The sequence below is a fragment of the Rhea pennata genome, chromosome 11, assembly GCF_028389875.1.
Source record: "Rhea pennata isolate bPtePen1 chromosome 11, bPtePen1.pri, whole genome shotgun sequence".
Lineage (NCBI taxonomy): Eukaryota > Metazoa > Chordata > Aves > Rheiformes > Rheidae > Rhea > Rhea pennata.
This window is the reverse complement of record NC_084673.1, coordinates 11,732,834-11,749,377: the sequence shown is the minus strand read 5'-3', so window position 1 is coordinate 11,749,377 and position 16,544 is coordinate 11,732,834. Positions and strand designations below refer to the sequence as shown.

Genomic DNA, 16,544 nt, shown 5'->3' with positions numbered 1-16,544 from the left:
TCCTCTCTTCTAGTTTAAAAATCAAACAAATTTGTAAAGTGTCTCAATGCTCTAGTCCCCCCTGAACATCTGCAGTTATCTGCCTTTCATTTTCCCCTCTCAGCATCACTGACGAGATTCTGTTACAGGATGAGGAAATAACAGGACTGAATTTAAGACCAATACTTGAGTCATAAGCTGTAGGAGAGGAAGAATATTTGTGCCTGCCAGCATCTATTTGTTTCACAGGAGATATTAATCCCTGGCAGAAGAACAGGACCCAGAGACTGGATGGAGACTGTGTAAAGGGTATGCGCAGTACTGCTGAAGAACTAATCCAAGCTGAAATTAGTAAGGGCTAGCAACAGAAAGGGACATAAAAATTATTACATGATCCCATGTTCTGCCCTGTGCCACATGCAAAGTATGTCCACAGAGGAACAACCAAGGGTATGAAACTGTGACATACATTGGCAAGGCAGGTCAGCACAACAAAAACTTCAGCATGCATCAGTAGTTATAGATACGACCCTCCTGTAAGTCTATCTATCACATCCATAAAGCCCATGCTGATCTTCAATGTATGGCTACCTGTGGTAGCTGCAGGCTTAGCTACACAGATAAGGAGTACTATTAAAGTGAAGTACAGCTGTAGTGTAAGTGAAATATGACTTACATACCTTTAAGTAAGACTTACATACCTTTAGACTTAATATACCTTTAAGAAGATATTCTCTCTACTGGCAGATGTAAACAGAAGACAGCCTGCAGAAATATGAATCTATCGCTTATTAGTTTCTAACTTTCAAAGAAAACAGTACTTATCCACAACCTCATCTTCGAGATTTGAAGACAGAAATAAACTGACAGATTACCTGGTAATTATTTTGGTTTTGAGACAGCCTCAGTTGACTTGAAGATGTAAAATGAGGAGAAAAAGTACTTCTTGATGTATTAGCACTGTTATATAACGTATTGGATGCTGTATGTAATGAGGTCCGTGCAGGCAAATGGTAGTCTCTGTTATGATACAATATATTGTCAGGCACATCCCTGGCATTCACCATCTGCGAACTACAGCTCACATTTCTTCCCGGCCCAGAGAGCGCTGCACTTTGGTTCTCTATGCGAACAGAGCTGTTACTTTCACAATATCTTGAATAGCTTTGTATTTGTGCTCCCATGGATGCTAGTTCTTCTTCTCTAGCATATTCATCATCAACATCTCCAGTTTCCATTGCAATGGAGAGACAGCTGCCTTCCACTGAACAATGCTTCTGTGCTGTACTTCCTCCCACAGTTCTCTGAGGTTGATCTGTCACTGCCAGTGAAAACACCTCACGAATTTCCAGGTTTTGGGTGCTACAAGAAGGGTCCCTAGTATTAGCCCTTTGTCCAAGGGGCATATGCGATGCAAGAGTTGCATGTTCTGATTTTTGTAACCTTTGACATCCCACGGATTCAGCTTTACATGGTCTGTGGCATATCACTGGCTTCTGAGGTAATACCAACTCTGCAGTCTGGACTGATGAACCACCATAACTTTTCTTAGTGTGACTATATATGGAGTTCGCAGAATTCAACACACTTGTTTGCCTAGATAAAATAATAGTCTTTTCCCCTACTAATAGGGAAGCATTTTTACAATGTGGTACTTGTCGTCCTATAGGGATGTGCTGCTGCTGAAATTCTGTATCACTTTTTCCTGATAGTCTCGGAATAGAGTTTTTATGTATCTCTGCTACTGATGCATTTGTCTGTTTGGTGGATCCTTGCCTACTAGATGAACTAGCAGGACTGTATATACCAGTAACTATTACATCATTATTAGAAGAGGTCCAAGAAGACTGCTGACTTTGGGATCGAGTAATATTTACCACGTTTCTAACTGCTGCTTCTGGAGGTACTGAGGGTGTAGCAGGGACAGTCCCCGGGGGAGTGCCTCCTGACTCTACAGCATTCTTGCTGCTCATCTTTCTTCTTTTATTGCCAACCCACGTCTGCAAACAACAAACAACAACAAAAACACAAAACAAAGAATTAAATATGCAGAAAAAATATATATATTTCACTTTTAAGCAGATTTGATGAAACCTTAGGTGTTCAAGTTGAGATAAAATTTTATCAGAACCATTTACCGATTATACAGAGTCAGTACAATACAGAGTAGAAATCCATGGTTCATACTCTTTGGGATTCGTATAGTAGTACGGATGAGAATCCCAATCTCAAATCCAAAACTCCACCTTCTCAAGAACTCTGAGATTTCATCATGCCTCCTATACCAAAGTTAGAATCCATTCTATTAGCCCTTCTTTGTCTAATTCCCCTCAAATTTCAGTTTTAAACATTTAGCACCCTGCAATGCAGAATCATCACTGAGACACAGCTAAACTTTTGTAATCAAGTAGCTGATAGATATGACCTTCAAAATTGCCTTGATCAGAAACAGGCAACTCCTGGGTGCATTTGGGAAGAATGAAGAAAAGAAGAACAGGAACATCTTTCTGCTGGAAAATCTGAAACTGGTTTTGTTAAGTGTTTAAAGCTATGGACAAGTTCCTCCTCTGCCACCTGCCCAGATAAGCATCATGTGCTTTTGAAAGATACTGATAGACAAGATTAGGACTAGCAGGGTTAGGGTCAAACACAAGTTTGCCATTATGGACATTTCTGAAAGTGACAAAGAAAATAAGGATGTGTAAAAGACAGTACTTGCATTTTTCAAATATGTATTTTTCTACTATGACAGATATGCACAAGATAAAATTTACTGCTGTTTTAAACAAAGTCTGTCCTGCAAGTAATGAATTAAGATAAAGGACTTTAGCAAAAAACAACAATTTCATTTTCTTTTTTTTAGATGAAGAGCTATTAATTCATTGCAAACACTAGCTCTAATATCGGAAGCATAAGCAGCACCTAGACTTTTCCTGGGAACTTTCATAATCACAAGACAGGACTTGCTCAATTCCTTTACTGCAGTATGTCCGTATAGAATGTGAGGGCATAAGTGAGCAAGACATGAGTGCCAAAGACCTAAAATAAGCATTTGCATCTGTTTATGCTGGTTACTGAAAAGAATCAGACATACATGACTGCATATACAGATAGGATGAAACTGTTTTCTGTACCACTCTGGATACTGTGTGCTGCACACCTATAAACAAACCAAAGCAAGACCTCAACATTCAGCAAACCAAAAAAAATCTCCCCCAACCCCAAACAAGCAAACTGTACTGAGTAACTACCTTGGATTTTCATCACATCACATGAAAGAAGTCAAACTTTCTTTCTTCACATATTGATATCTGTTTAAGATTTAAATGCATTTTCTACAGCAAAACCCTCTTGTCTACCATACAGGACTATGTTGAAGTCCCCAGCCCATTCTATTTACTTTTGTTGTCAATTTTTATAAAATGCCTAATTTAAGGCATGATTTATTGCATGCAATAATATTTCAGGTACTTGTAATAAAATCTATTTTTCTTCTCAAAGGAAGGTTAGATACAAAAGTTTTAACACACATAGTTAGCCACAGATCTTATTTTTCCTTTACTGTATACAAAAACTCAGAATAAAGTTTTCTTCCTTATTCTTCTCAGTAAGCTTTCAAGTTAGAAATGATAATTAAATAAGTGCACTGCGAATTTTAAGCCAGCAGAGACTTCCCCCTCCCCAACCTCTCCACAGCTTCCCCACAGTGTAAAACTAAAAGCTAAGGCTTTTCTCCTGGTTTTCCTGAAAAGCAAAGCATTCAAAGAAATGCAAATAACTTAACAGCACTGCTGCTCACTTCGGATTAAAACAGAGTTTCAAGAGACAACTCGAGTCAGACCTGTCATTACAGAAAAAGTCCCATTCCCCTACCTCCTCAGCTTTTTGTTCCCACCTCTTCATCAAAAGCAGGTAAGACATCCGCTTGATTGATCAGTGAGTACAACTCACTAGAATGGGATAAAATTGAATTGGATTAAAAAAAAAGTTTGGATCAGGTTAGGAAATTGAATTGGGTTAGTCTGAAATTAAATGACTGCAAGAGATGTTCAGTACAAGAAAGAAAGGGAAAGAATTGCACAGCTGGGAGAAGGGAAAAAGTACAAAACTTCTTGCTTTTAGCATGGTAAGACATTAAGACAGAAGAATTACGTAAAACTATACCCTTAGACTGAAAGGGAAGCTTCACATTGTTAACAACCTGACAGGGCATTAGTTTGGGATGTGACTAAGCAGTCATTAAGTACAAAATATACCTTAGAGAAGGGACACAGCTTTTCGTTTCAAGCACGTGCTAAACTAATACATTTTGGAAGCAGTCTCTCTTCAGTAAGAGAAATGAACGCTGAAAGTGTCACTGAAATTCTTAAACTGTTATTTGCAAAAGGAAGAAACTCCCAAGAAGGACAACAAATCAAAAAATTCATTTGTTAAGAAAATCACCTGGGATTTAGGAGATGTTGGTTTTATGTTCCTTGCTTGAATCAGGCAGACAAGGAACTTCAGACTCTCCCACAATCTAGATACATGCCCATAGTGGTTTTCAGTGGTTCTTGGCCATTAATTTTGGCCAGAAGTTCCATCCTAAATCTGAATATAAGATCTCCTCGGGAAATCTTTCAAGAGATGTGAAAGAGTAATGAGGCTGAAAACATTCTGACAACTATTGCTGTTGCAGGGCAGGGATCCTCACAACACCTCTTGATCAACTCTTCTCAACACTCAGTAACTATGAAATCAGACTTGCACAACTCTAAGCTTTATCAAGATTGCTCACATTTCATGTGAAGACAAAAAGAAAAGCAGAATTATGCTGATATGAATGAATAAAGATAGGCTGTTCAAGTCCTACATAGTTTAAATTCATCTGTCTTAAACTTGAAGAGGTTTAGGTATTTTTCCCAAAAGTAACTTCTGTGCCTCCCAATTTTGGAAGGGACTTTTTCCATTTTGTATCACAGCAATGAAATCTGTACAGATTTTACATCAATTCATAAATAAGACTTTCCTTTATTCCAACCTAACTCAAGATTGGAAAGATTATACATAATTTTATCTATAGGATAAGGCTCTAGAAATACTGATTCAGAGAAAGAATAAATTTGTTTCCGCTGCTGTCAGTATCTGCAACTGCCACCTGCAATCCAGGTATCATTTTGGTAGACATTGTGCAAAATTAGTACTAGTCCTTGCTCAAGAGTTTAACAGCAAAAAGCAAAAAATGGGGGAAGAGAGGGAAACAGGAGAGACAGAAAGAAGGGTTGTGAGGAAGAAAAAGGTAAGGTCATAAAAATATGACAAACACAGGCCAAATGCTGGCACTGCTCTCATGACACTTCACATGTATTAAGAAAGTTTAAGTTTTGCAAAGAAGGAAGTAAGAAAGGAAGGAAAGGAAGAAAACTAAAGAAAAAAGTATATTATGTATCACTGCAAGGAAATAAGGAAAAAGATATACGGAGAGTAAATGAGGACTGCAAGTAGAGGACAGACTGGCTGCCTACTCTAATTTCTTCAATCAGTATACAAATAAAAAAAGAATAGTTTCTGACAGCATCACCAGTATCAGGATCACAACTGTTTGCCTCTTTCAGAGCCTCTGAATTTCTGGCTGGCTTTCAGAGCTTCCTACCATCCTGAGCTGAGAAAGTAAGTGCTTAATATTTCTAGAATATGACAAGGGAAGGGAATTCAGATAAAAATTAGGGAGCAAGAGGAGTTCTTTCCTTTATTCGTGCATCAATAGCATAGTGAAAATAACCAGACAGGTTTTACTTCTTCCTCTTCACTGTCGAGCGTTGCAGTAAAACTCCCGCTAGCTTCACTACCATTGTTATTCTTTCAGCTAATGCTTCGTGATTTCTATTTCTGTGCTGAGACAGCAGCCATTTTGTTGTCTAGTGTTTCACAAAGGGATTATTATTTCCATTCTCATGGAATTCATAGACTTTGGAAGAGGTCCTGTTAGCAATAGGGCATTCTTCATCTATAAGAAAAGAAATGTACTCACTGTAAATAACCATGAGAGACCACAGTATTTATGTTTTCAACAAGGAACACAAATATGACATACTTCTGTGTCAGAAGAAGCACCTTCCTTTGATACAATACACTGCACAACTTTTGCATAGGACAATCCTATTTACAATTTAATTTTATAAACAAACAATCAAAAAAGTCACTCCTTGTGCAATACCCAGGCCCCTGCTAAATGCAGCAATTACATGAAGACATAAATGAAAACAAACTATAAACAGGTTCACTAGATAAAAATGGACATGTCATACAGCATACTGAAGTCTGTTTTTAAAGACAAGTATGAAGTTAGAAACTCCAGCCCTCCACAGATATTTTATGTAAAGAAATGAATTTGTATAACTTTAACATATAAATTTGGAAGGCCTTAGTACTTACCCTGACTACACTGAAGTCCAGTTTAGTTTCTTGTGCACACTGTAATATGAGCTGAAAGCAATTTTTACTTTGATTTGTCATTCCATTTTCATAATAACGCTGTAATATCCTTTGTTGTTCTACAGTAAATACAGAACGCAGATTCATCTAAAAATAAAAGAAGATACTCTGAAAGTTGGAATAAAAACTGTAATACTTGTAGAATGTACAGGCTGTCATTTATGCTTGCTGTGATAATGCTAAGTGTTGACTTTTTTTTAAAAAAAAAGGGAATCCTATACCAATACTTTTACTTACTTTTCAAAAAACTGTTACAGACAGCATTAACGATTCCTTTGTGCTGGATTCAAGTTGAATAAGTGAACTACATGTTCGGAACAACACTGCCAGCCTTTCACAAGTATTATATTGTATTGCTAAGTCCAAGAACCTCTAGTTTCAAAGAAAAAAAGTTTCTCCCTTAAGAAAGAACATTAGGCAAAACAGAGTAACACTAGATGCTGCAAAAACATTGGAAGGTTTTGTTTATCCTCTCCCACAAGAAAATATAAAATCTGAAAAAAAAAAAAAAACCACAAGGTGACAGTTTGAAACAAGTGAAGCCTCCACCGCCTCTGACTTCAGCAAACCCTACTTTCCATTACTGGCTGCTCATTCCTATTCCTTCTGCTGTGTCAGCACTGGTACTTTGCATCTATAAAGTCATAAACACCAAGGACCAACACTGAGAGCCACTGAAGGCGGATTCAGCCAGCTCTGGTCCTTCCCACTGCAATGCTAATACATTAACACAAAGGAGATGGGATAGGATAAACCACTCAAATCACAGCCTGTGGTTAGAAAGGTTAAAATTACTGGGAAGTTATACCCTAAGGCTATACGTTAGGTCTGTTAAGAACACTACGGTTATTTTATAGCACTGTAAGCCAACGCTGGCTACCGAACCCAGACCCTAGCACCAGCCCTCAGGAAAGTGTTCTTGGCCTCCTTCTTTCATCTGGAACTGCAATGAGCTTTTTCGGCACATTAAACCAGAATCAAAAGACCCACACTTCCCCCATTGCTAACAGCAGCTCAGCAGGGTGAAGTTTTCTGTTTCAGCATGCTGAAACAGCTCATCAAAAGGTTCCCCCTTGAGACAGCCTTGCTGAGGAGGAAGGAACCAGGGCTGGAGCCAGGGCCGGGAGCAGCAGGGCCATTACCCCACAGCAGCGCAGGGCACTGCTGCTCACCCAGCCGCCTGGCAGCTGCACCGGTGCCCACACAGCTGCTGCTGCACACTACTGGCAAACCACGCCAGGACACAGAGAGACCCGTCACCTCCGACGCAGCGAGGTGCCCAGGCGGCCGGTGTCCCAGCTGGGCTCAGCGCACGACTATGCCAGGCCTGCGGCAAAGCAGTGCTCGAGGTGGACATGGCGAAGGCAGCCTCTTTCAGCAGGGGTTTGGTGAACAAGTTAAAGCAGCTACAGCTTCATTAGCCATGAAAATCATGCCCAAGATTGGAAAGGGTAGGCAGCTGAACATTACTAAGTATGAATAAAATAGTAAGTACAAACAAACTACTACAGGAGAGACTCCCTGATGGCAAACTTAAATGTTAAAGTCTTGATATACACTCCACACAGGAAAATTACATGTAATTCTCTAGTTTTATCATTAGCAATTAATGCTACTGAAACCAGTAAGTCCTGTGGTGATGGGGCATTTCTTACAAAATGGGGCCTTTATCTTGTCTTAAACAGGAGGCTGCTAGCTGGGACAAAATGAGCTACTGTCCAGTAGCAATTTGCATCTGACTTTGTGCTTCAGAAAGAAAACAAAAACACAGCCATAAGTTATTGTTAATGCTTTCAGTATAAGCATCAAAATAATGCATAACAAACTAAAGAATTAAGAAATCCTCTCATCATCTTGCACAAAAATAAAGGGAATGTGGGAACCCTTTGTAGCCAAACTTCTACCTATGATTTCTGGGAATTTGGAATGGAAAAGTAGAGTAGAAATACCCACTAATGTTGAACATATCTAGAATTCACAATAAAACTTCTGCAGGCCAGAGCTTTCATTCCAGAGTTTGCTTTCCTCCATGGATCAGTAAATAGTAGAAAATAACTAAATACTAACTTGCAGAAATTACTGTTTTCAATAATAGTTAAAACAAAAGAGAATTTTTCAATCACGTTTTTACCTGTCTTCCCAATTCTTACTTCACACACTCAGTTTAGTCCACTTTTAAAGACCACCAGATTTATTACAAGCGAGGTTTTGCCTGTGATTTACACACCCCACAATCTGCACTGTGCCACAGGCTGAGAGCTGGGCAAAGGAGACTTTCTCAATACTCTGCTGTTTAAAAGAATTTATAACAAGCTACGGAGGACACAACTATTAACTCATTAACAAATCAAGGCTCATAAAAATCTAATTTATGAAGTTAGGAACAGTCTTCAGATCTCTTCTACGGATAAGTGGATGCAGTCATCCACTGATTTATGTCTGTACCTACTACTCCTTCAGTAGCAGAGTCCTGTTTCAGTCACTTGAGATCAGAACGAACAAATGACCTGGTGCAATATTCATCAGAAATATCTATATACCTATCTTTCCAGATGCAGAAAATAAAGCCTGTCATCCCATAGCTACTTTATTACCATACATAGGCTAATTTAAAAGAAGTCTGTTCTCCAAATAATTTAATAACCAACCAACTGCGAGACAACACAGACTCCTCCAATTGCAGGACAGTATTTTGGGATCTGGTCTGATGACCTGCAAATGAAGTGTGTCCTTTCCTTGGCACTATTTTTAATTACGCCATAGAGATTCGGATTTCTATATCCAAATTCACTTCTGTATTAAAATATTTTTATTCTTGTATTTGAAATCTTTTGTTTAGATATGGACAGGGTAAAGCACTAAGGCTTATTTGAAGATCAATAGATTTATTTCATCTGTCTGCATTGCATGACAGACCTCAAGAGAGGTCATAGCCTGGTTCAAAAGACATTTCATTTTTCCAAGTGATTAAGAGAAACTGCAAACTACATCCACCAGTCAAAATACCTGTAAGATTCCTTAGCTCCTTTTACTTTCAAGTGTAACCAAGTACAGCTCAAGAGAGTTATCCGTGCAGAGGCCATCAGAGATGGGCTGAAATAAATACACTGTAGGACCCTACCGCTGCAGAGTTACTGAAATTGAGCCATAATTTTAGATTTTGAATTACAAACTGAACTTTCAATTTTACTTTATTAATGCTTTTTCTACTTTATATATACTGAATCTTAAGTCAGTATACAGCTCTGTACCATTTCCTACTGTCTCACTTACCTGCACACATTTACCAAAATTACAGAAGGAACATTAAACTGATGTTCTTATTTACAGTCCTAACTGGCAATAAAAATAATTAGCTAACTCATTCTGCAATCAATTTTATCCATACTGCTCTGTCAATTAATTCATTCAAAATTTTTAAAACCATCTTTTACTAGAGGCAAGAGAAATTTAAGCTTAAATTGCAGAATAAATCAAATCAAGACCATAAGGTTCAGCAGGGCTAGCCAGGCAGTTATAATAACTCAACAGAAAATTCAATTCAAATTCTATTTAAAATATTAACCCCAGAAAAAACTAGTAGTTGGGTACCAAGCAGACTGTTACAGCAAACTTTCTGTTGCATCCTGAAATAGTTTGAACTGCTGTTAGTTGGCATAACATGTTACTAAAAAGTAGAAGTTAAGCTCTAGATTGAGCACAAAGATAACATCCAGCACTAATATCTGGAATAAAGTACCCTTGCCCACCTCACACAAAGAAGCTGCAGATTATTTTTTGCTATCTGGATTGCAGATGTAGCAAAATCTCACAAGATTTGCTCTATTCATAGGTGGGCAGGAAATGACTTCTCATGGAGATCTCAGATTATACAGAACAAGAAAGGAAATTTGGAATCACCTTAATTTCAGCTCATACATTTGTTTTTTTTCTGTTTCGTTGTTTGCTTTGGGGTTGAGGGATTTTTTTGGCAATTGTCTACTTAGTAATTTATGACTAGGAATAAAAGACCAGAAGATTATTACTAATATTTCTAATATTAGTAATAATCTCCGAGTATTCAATCTTAATACCACAGGACAAAACATTAATTGGCATACTGATTTCACAACAGTACACAGGAGGTCCTTTGTCTTACAGGTGAAATAAATACTGATAGTACAACATCCGTGAAGTCTAGATAGAAATCAGTTTGCTATCAGATTCACTTGTGTTAAGATTTTTGCAATACTACAAAGCATAGCAGTGTTCTGAAGTGTTTATTTAGGATATTTAGAATAGTTCCTTGTGTTAGATAAATCCATTACTAAATGTTTGGAAATATCATTGAAGTCACAAAAACTCCAAAACTATCATATCAATTCACAAAGCATTGCCTGAACACATCCCACATTTACAGACAACAAATTTCACTTATTCTTTCACACCTGTCAGACCTAGCAATTTATCTACATTAAGTGTAATAAGCACTCAAGCATCTACAAAAGCAAAATTTTAACTATCTTTGAGACTACAATCATACCGGGTATGCTTGCAGAAGTATTACATTGATTTTTTTTTTCAAGAAATGTTATTTAGCAACAATTTCCATAATTAAAATGAACAAGATTTTAACATTCTCTTTAATATGTGAGATTCTCAGTCAGTTTAATTCTACATAAATTAGAGCCAAAGTGATGATATTACTATATAGTAATGTAGCCACACTAGTATCAAGAGAATCAATAGTTAATGCACCTTCATAATGAACTCAGTATTATTCAAAAATCTCAGTAACTTCAGAGGAAATCAATTCTTCTTCCTAATTTGTGTACCCTTGAAGCAATCTAGTTTCTTCAGGATTTCTCACCTTTATCTTGAACCTCAGACTCAAGGTTAGAAAGCCACCTGGATTTTTGTCATAATTTAATTTTAACCTTGTCTCGACAGGCTTAGAAAGCATGTATTTGAACATGATTTTGAGAAACCAGATGACCAGCTGGTGGGCAACACACTGGAACTGGAAAGAGAGTTTGTTAAAGAAAGAATTTTAGGTTTATTAAATTCAGGCAAATGGGTGTGCACACTGAAACTCCACTAAAAACAGAAGTCATTTTTCGTTTTAATAAGGGAAAGATGACAAGAGTAATACTTTTAAAGATTCAACATTTTTCTGCTACCATATAATAAAACACGGTAGCTTTGACCACGTAGGTTGCTGGCTAAGTAATAGTGCCGAGAACCTACCAAAAACACAAAAGCATGTTTCCTGCAAATATTTCCTCCACATTTGCTACACCTTCTAAGCCAATTAATCTCATTCAGTTTTCCACTTTCATGGTCTCCTATTCCTCACCCCTGTATACACCTATCAAGAAAGGCATTATTCCTCATTCCCTCTCTTAACAGAATACTAATTTAAAAAAAGATATAGTAGTACCAAAAAGAACTCCTTCTCTATATGCTGTGATTAGGGAGATGAAAATTCAGTCCAAGCCGTAGAGTCAGGCACCAACCACGTGACTCCTCTACAATGACTGACAATGAAGACTGAAATTCAATGCCTTTCCAGTTTATCCAGGACTGTTAGGACTATTCTACTAATACATTTAAATCTGCCACACCGGCAGGCATACCATGGCAGAACTTTTTTTTTTTTTTTTTTAACAGTGTTTGAGCAAATTTTTACATAGTACCCACCCTCTTTCCTTTTTCATGTCACAAATGGAGAAGGGAGAACACAGAACAATTGAAGAGGAGTTTGCTTTTGAAGTAGATTGCACGTTCACTTTATGAAACAGGTAATTAATGTTACATTTATCACACACAATTTGCCAGAAATGCAGGGTTCTTCTTTTGTAGCTAACTTTAATCAGCATCCAGGAAAAAAAAGAATCTCTCTAGGAGACTGGGTGAAGCTCAGAGATGTTTGGTGACAAGGAATACCACAAAAGAAAGAACAATGAGAAAATCGGAATTTTCCTGTGTTCATGATTTCTCCTTAAGAAATGTGTATACAGCAGTTAGGTAACTGTTCTGTAATGATTACTTCAAAGATCTGAAAAAATTTTATATTGCCTACCATCTCACTATAATTTATAGCATATATTATGCTGTTTATTATATTATAGACTTAATGTTGATTAGTCTAAACATTAAGCCCATTGGAACTACCTAAAAAAAATGTTAGGTCTCTGTAGACTTGTACACTGAAAACACTAATTTGACAGACAAGTGTCTGTTAAAATAAAAAGCCATCTTACACAAGTCCAAAAGCCTATTATTTCAGTCTGTCTAGTCAAAACATGAACAAAACAATAAGAAAATCAGCATTCCCCTCTTTATTCTTATTACTTTATACTCTTATTTAGTTTTTCCCCTCCGTAAATTTGCAGCAGCAGGGAAGAAGTGAAGAGTAGGGAAAAGAAAAAAAAAAAAGCACCAATATAAACTGAAATAGAATTGCAACAATTATAATAAGAAATCTATTATACATATAAATGAAAAACTGCAGCAGTGAGTAGTGACTCTACGAACGACACTCTTAGAAACCTAACCTGTAATTACATTCATTCAATACACCTTCCACGTCTACTAACACCTTAGGGGGTTGTTTTGGGGCTTTTTTTTTTTCACATTCCAAGGGAAATACATGAAGACACCAGACACACATTAAGCAATAATCCGTACTTGTACATAAATGTCTCTTTCTTACACAGGCCAAAGTAACCACAGCTAAAAACCTGTATGTGTAGAATACTATGCTAGCAGGGAGTAAAATATTCTATCTAATAAAGCTACTTCTTTTAAATACCCATGACTAGCAGGACAATTGCATCCTTCTTCACCAGCTAGAACATTTGTAATACTATATCACAGTTCTACTTTTAAGTTTAAGCCCTTTGTTAGTGACAAATTAGGCAGTTCTCAGTAACTTAGTAGTAGTATAACCTACGACCATAACTCTGCAGATTAATGCATCCCATTAATTTTTTTCATGCGAATGAGCCTTCTGACTTCAACTGGATTAGCCACATGCTTTAAGTTAAGTAGGTACACAAATATTTGTAAGACCTACATTATACCGCAGGAAAAAAAAAATACTAAAATCTAGTTTTACTCTGGAGATGTGTGCTGCTTTAAGATGCCAGTTCGGATGATTTAGTACTACTTTCAGCTAGCACTTCACTGAAGTAAGGCCTGGTGCTTTCTGAATAAATACCAGTGGGATTTTTCTTTAAAAAAGGTACAACAACAGAAGCAGTAAAGACGTCCTTGCCACAGTATCCTGTGTAACCATGTTAAAACCAGAAAGCTCTAAACAGATGTTTTGTTCCAAATCTGGAGAACTACAGACCAAATATAGACAATGAAGACATCTTTACCCTGTAAACACTTATTCCAATCGTACCTTAAAGACAGCCTACCGTACCCAACTGGAATAAATATGTAATACAGCAGATGGTTAGGACCATGACATCTCAGTTGGTCTGCTCATGAATTTTTATTGCTTAAAGTTAATGCCTGTCTTTATCCACAAAGCACAGGCACCTGTTGTAATTTAACTAAAAGCAGTTTTTTAAAAAGGGTAAATGAGACATTACAGGCACTCTGAATGTCTTACTGCTTTAAAAATAGTATGCACCATAAAATACGGCATTATTTTAAACCACGTGCAAAACAAATAGAGCCTGATACTTAATGAAGTTAACAAGTTTAATTTAGAGAATGGAAAAACACCAACTATTTAATCCACTAGCACGGTATTTCTTCGTATTTGCCGAACATGACGTACTCTGTAGTAAAGCTCAACACAGGCACACAATTCCAGGTGTGTGGGTACATCAATTAAGAAATATTATTCCACACCTAGACAAACTGGAAGAATACACGAACTTAAATCAAACGCCCAGAGCTCCAGGCTAAATGAATGTTGGGCGACAACCTTGAGGTTTGCTTTTATCCCTACAAGTGGGGGCAGACCAGCCTTGGCGCCATCCTCCTCCTCAATCCTTGAGGAATAAAATCCTACGGCAAGCGCACACCCTGGCCAACCGCCCCCACGGCAGGCTTTGCCTGACGCCGGGGCAGGGCGAACCACAGCCTTGAGGAGAGGAGAGTCCCAAGGGGAAAGGGGCTACGAGCCGCTCCGCGACAGCCTCGCTGCCCCGGCCTCACACGCCGCGAGCAGCCGACAGGCCTCCCCCACCCAGCCCCAGGCCCAGCTCCGGGGGCGGAGGGCGAAGACGCGGGGAGAACCGGCGACGCGCGGCCGCACTCCCGGCGCCGGGCTGCCCCACGGGGGTGCGCATGCGCGCCGCGGCCGCAGGGAGGCGCCAGGCCGCGGCGCGCATGCGCGTCATACCCTCCACGAGCGACTTGCGCGCGCGGCGGCCGCTGAGCCGCGGCCGGGATGGGGGGGCCCGGCGGCTGCGCAGCCGGCCCCCCTGCCTGTGCGGCGGGCGGCCGCGCGCCTGCGCCGTGCCCTGGCGGCGGCGGAGCGCGACAGCGCCTGCCGCCGCGGCAGCGCCGAGGGAAGCGCAGTGCGCGTGCGCGGCCGAGTTCGGCCCGCGAGCGCTAGCCCGAGCGAGCGCCCTCCCCCACAGCCAGGCCTCCCGCCACGGGGCGGCCTCCCCGGCCTCGGCCCCGCGCGGGCCGGCGCGCTCCCGCTACCGGCGGGGAGCCGCCGTCCCCCCTGCCCCTGCGCGGGGGCGCGCGCACGCCGCCCCCCGCCGCTGCGCCGCGCCGCGCCAGGCTTACCGTGCTCCGCGGGGCTGCGCTGGGGGGCTCGGGGCTCCGGATTCAGCCGGTTTCGGCTGGGTCGGTCCCGGCGTCACACAATGAAATCAGCGCCTCCGATCATTAATTCTCATCATGATCGTGACGTCAGCGCAGACAGCGGCCAATGGGAGCGTAAGATCAGCGCCGGCCGGGACAGAGCTTGCCCCCGCCCCTCCCGCCCGGGGGGGCGCGCGGTGCAGGGAACAGCAGGGCTGCGGGGGGTCGCTGCGGGGAACAGCCCCGCGGCGGGGAGGGGTCGCGCCGCCCGCGCGCCCCGCGCCGGCCTCGCCGCGCGCCGGGGGCCGCGCCGCGCCCGCCCCGCCCGGCGGGGGCGCCCTCCGCCCGCCCCGCGTGCGCGGCGCCGCCGCGACGGGTCCCCGCGGGGCGGGGGCGCGCGCAGAGCGGGGCGCGCGGCGGAGGCGGCGGCGGCGACGTGCGAGCTGCCGCGCGGCACCTCCGGAGCGCCGCCGCGGAGCAGCTCCCCGACCCGGGAGCGTCCCGCCAGGCGCGGAATAAACTTTGTTGGCGTGGGGTGAATAAATGCGGCCCGGCAGAGAGCAGAGGCCGGTCTCGAGGCGTGGGCAGCCCCGCTCCCACCGCCTCGCGGCGGGGACACCTTCCCTTTGTCCTTGCCGGTTGCTGTGCGGGCACCACCGCGAAAACCAGCACGCCAGCAGGGCCGGCCATCCGCACCGTCATCGACCCCAGCCCTCCGTCTTTCAGGCTGCCCATCCGAAAGGAAGTCAAATTAAGAAACAAGGACGAAGCCAGTACTGCTCATCAGTTGCCAGGATCTCAAGATAGAATAAGTGTTGAAAATCATAGAAAGCCACTAAAGGCTGTACTGTCCTAGCACTCGAAAGTCCGCCTCAGGTGTGAGGCCTGGTTGTGTTAGTAATAACAAAACCTCTATATATGTAGTGTCCCTATCCTGAAGGGGGATTGTTTTTGTGCCATGACACTAATTGGGACTGTTGTCAAACAATTTTGTAGGATTGAAACAGAAAAGTAAAGGCTAGTGGTAGGCAGAGGGGAGAAAAGCATTGAATCTATGCATTTATTTTGAAATTATTAATATTTTAATACTTTTTTTACAAAATTTTAATACTGATTTTTGACATACCTGTTTCTGCCCACCTAAAATTTTCCATAGAGGCAAAATGTATTGCATGTTTGCTCAAACACAAATAAAATACGCCCTTAGAGAGAGATGCACATACTTAAACACAATTTTTTAAACAAAAGTCCGCTTTTATAGTTGTACATTAGTTCATGTTCTGTCTAGATTGCAGTTACAGTTCCTTCAAGTCTTAAGACACATCATTCTGTAA

The 16,544-nt window shown here is 41.0% G+C and overlaps 1 protein-coding gene across 8 annotated transcripts in view; it reads right to left on the bottom strand.

Moving 5' to 3' along the window:
- Positions 1–15,427, bottom strand: part of HDX (highly divergent homeobox) — a 62,912-nt gene extending 47,485 nt beyond the window's left edge. For 7 of the 8 annotated variants that reach the window (XR_009959560.1, XR_009959561.1, XR_009959563.1 and 4 more), the window contains exons 1-3: positions 15,193–15,427; positions 6,394–6,540; positions 855–1,979 (exon numbers count right to left, since the gene is read on the bottom strand). Coding sequence is in view for 3 of the 8 variants with exons in the window: in XM_062584521.1 (XP_062440505.1) it covers positions 855–1,979; positions 6,394–6,540 (1,272 nt within the window). In the remaining 5 variants the exon portion in view is untranslated. The remainder of the gene's footprint in view (positions 1–854; positions 1,980–6,393; positions 6,541–15,192) is intronic. The other variant, XR_009959564.1, reaches the window with a different exon arrangement.
- Positions 15,428–16,544: the final 1,117 nt, after the last annotated feature.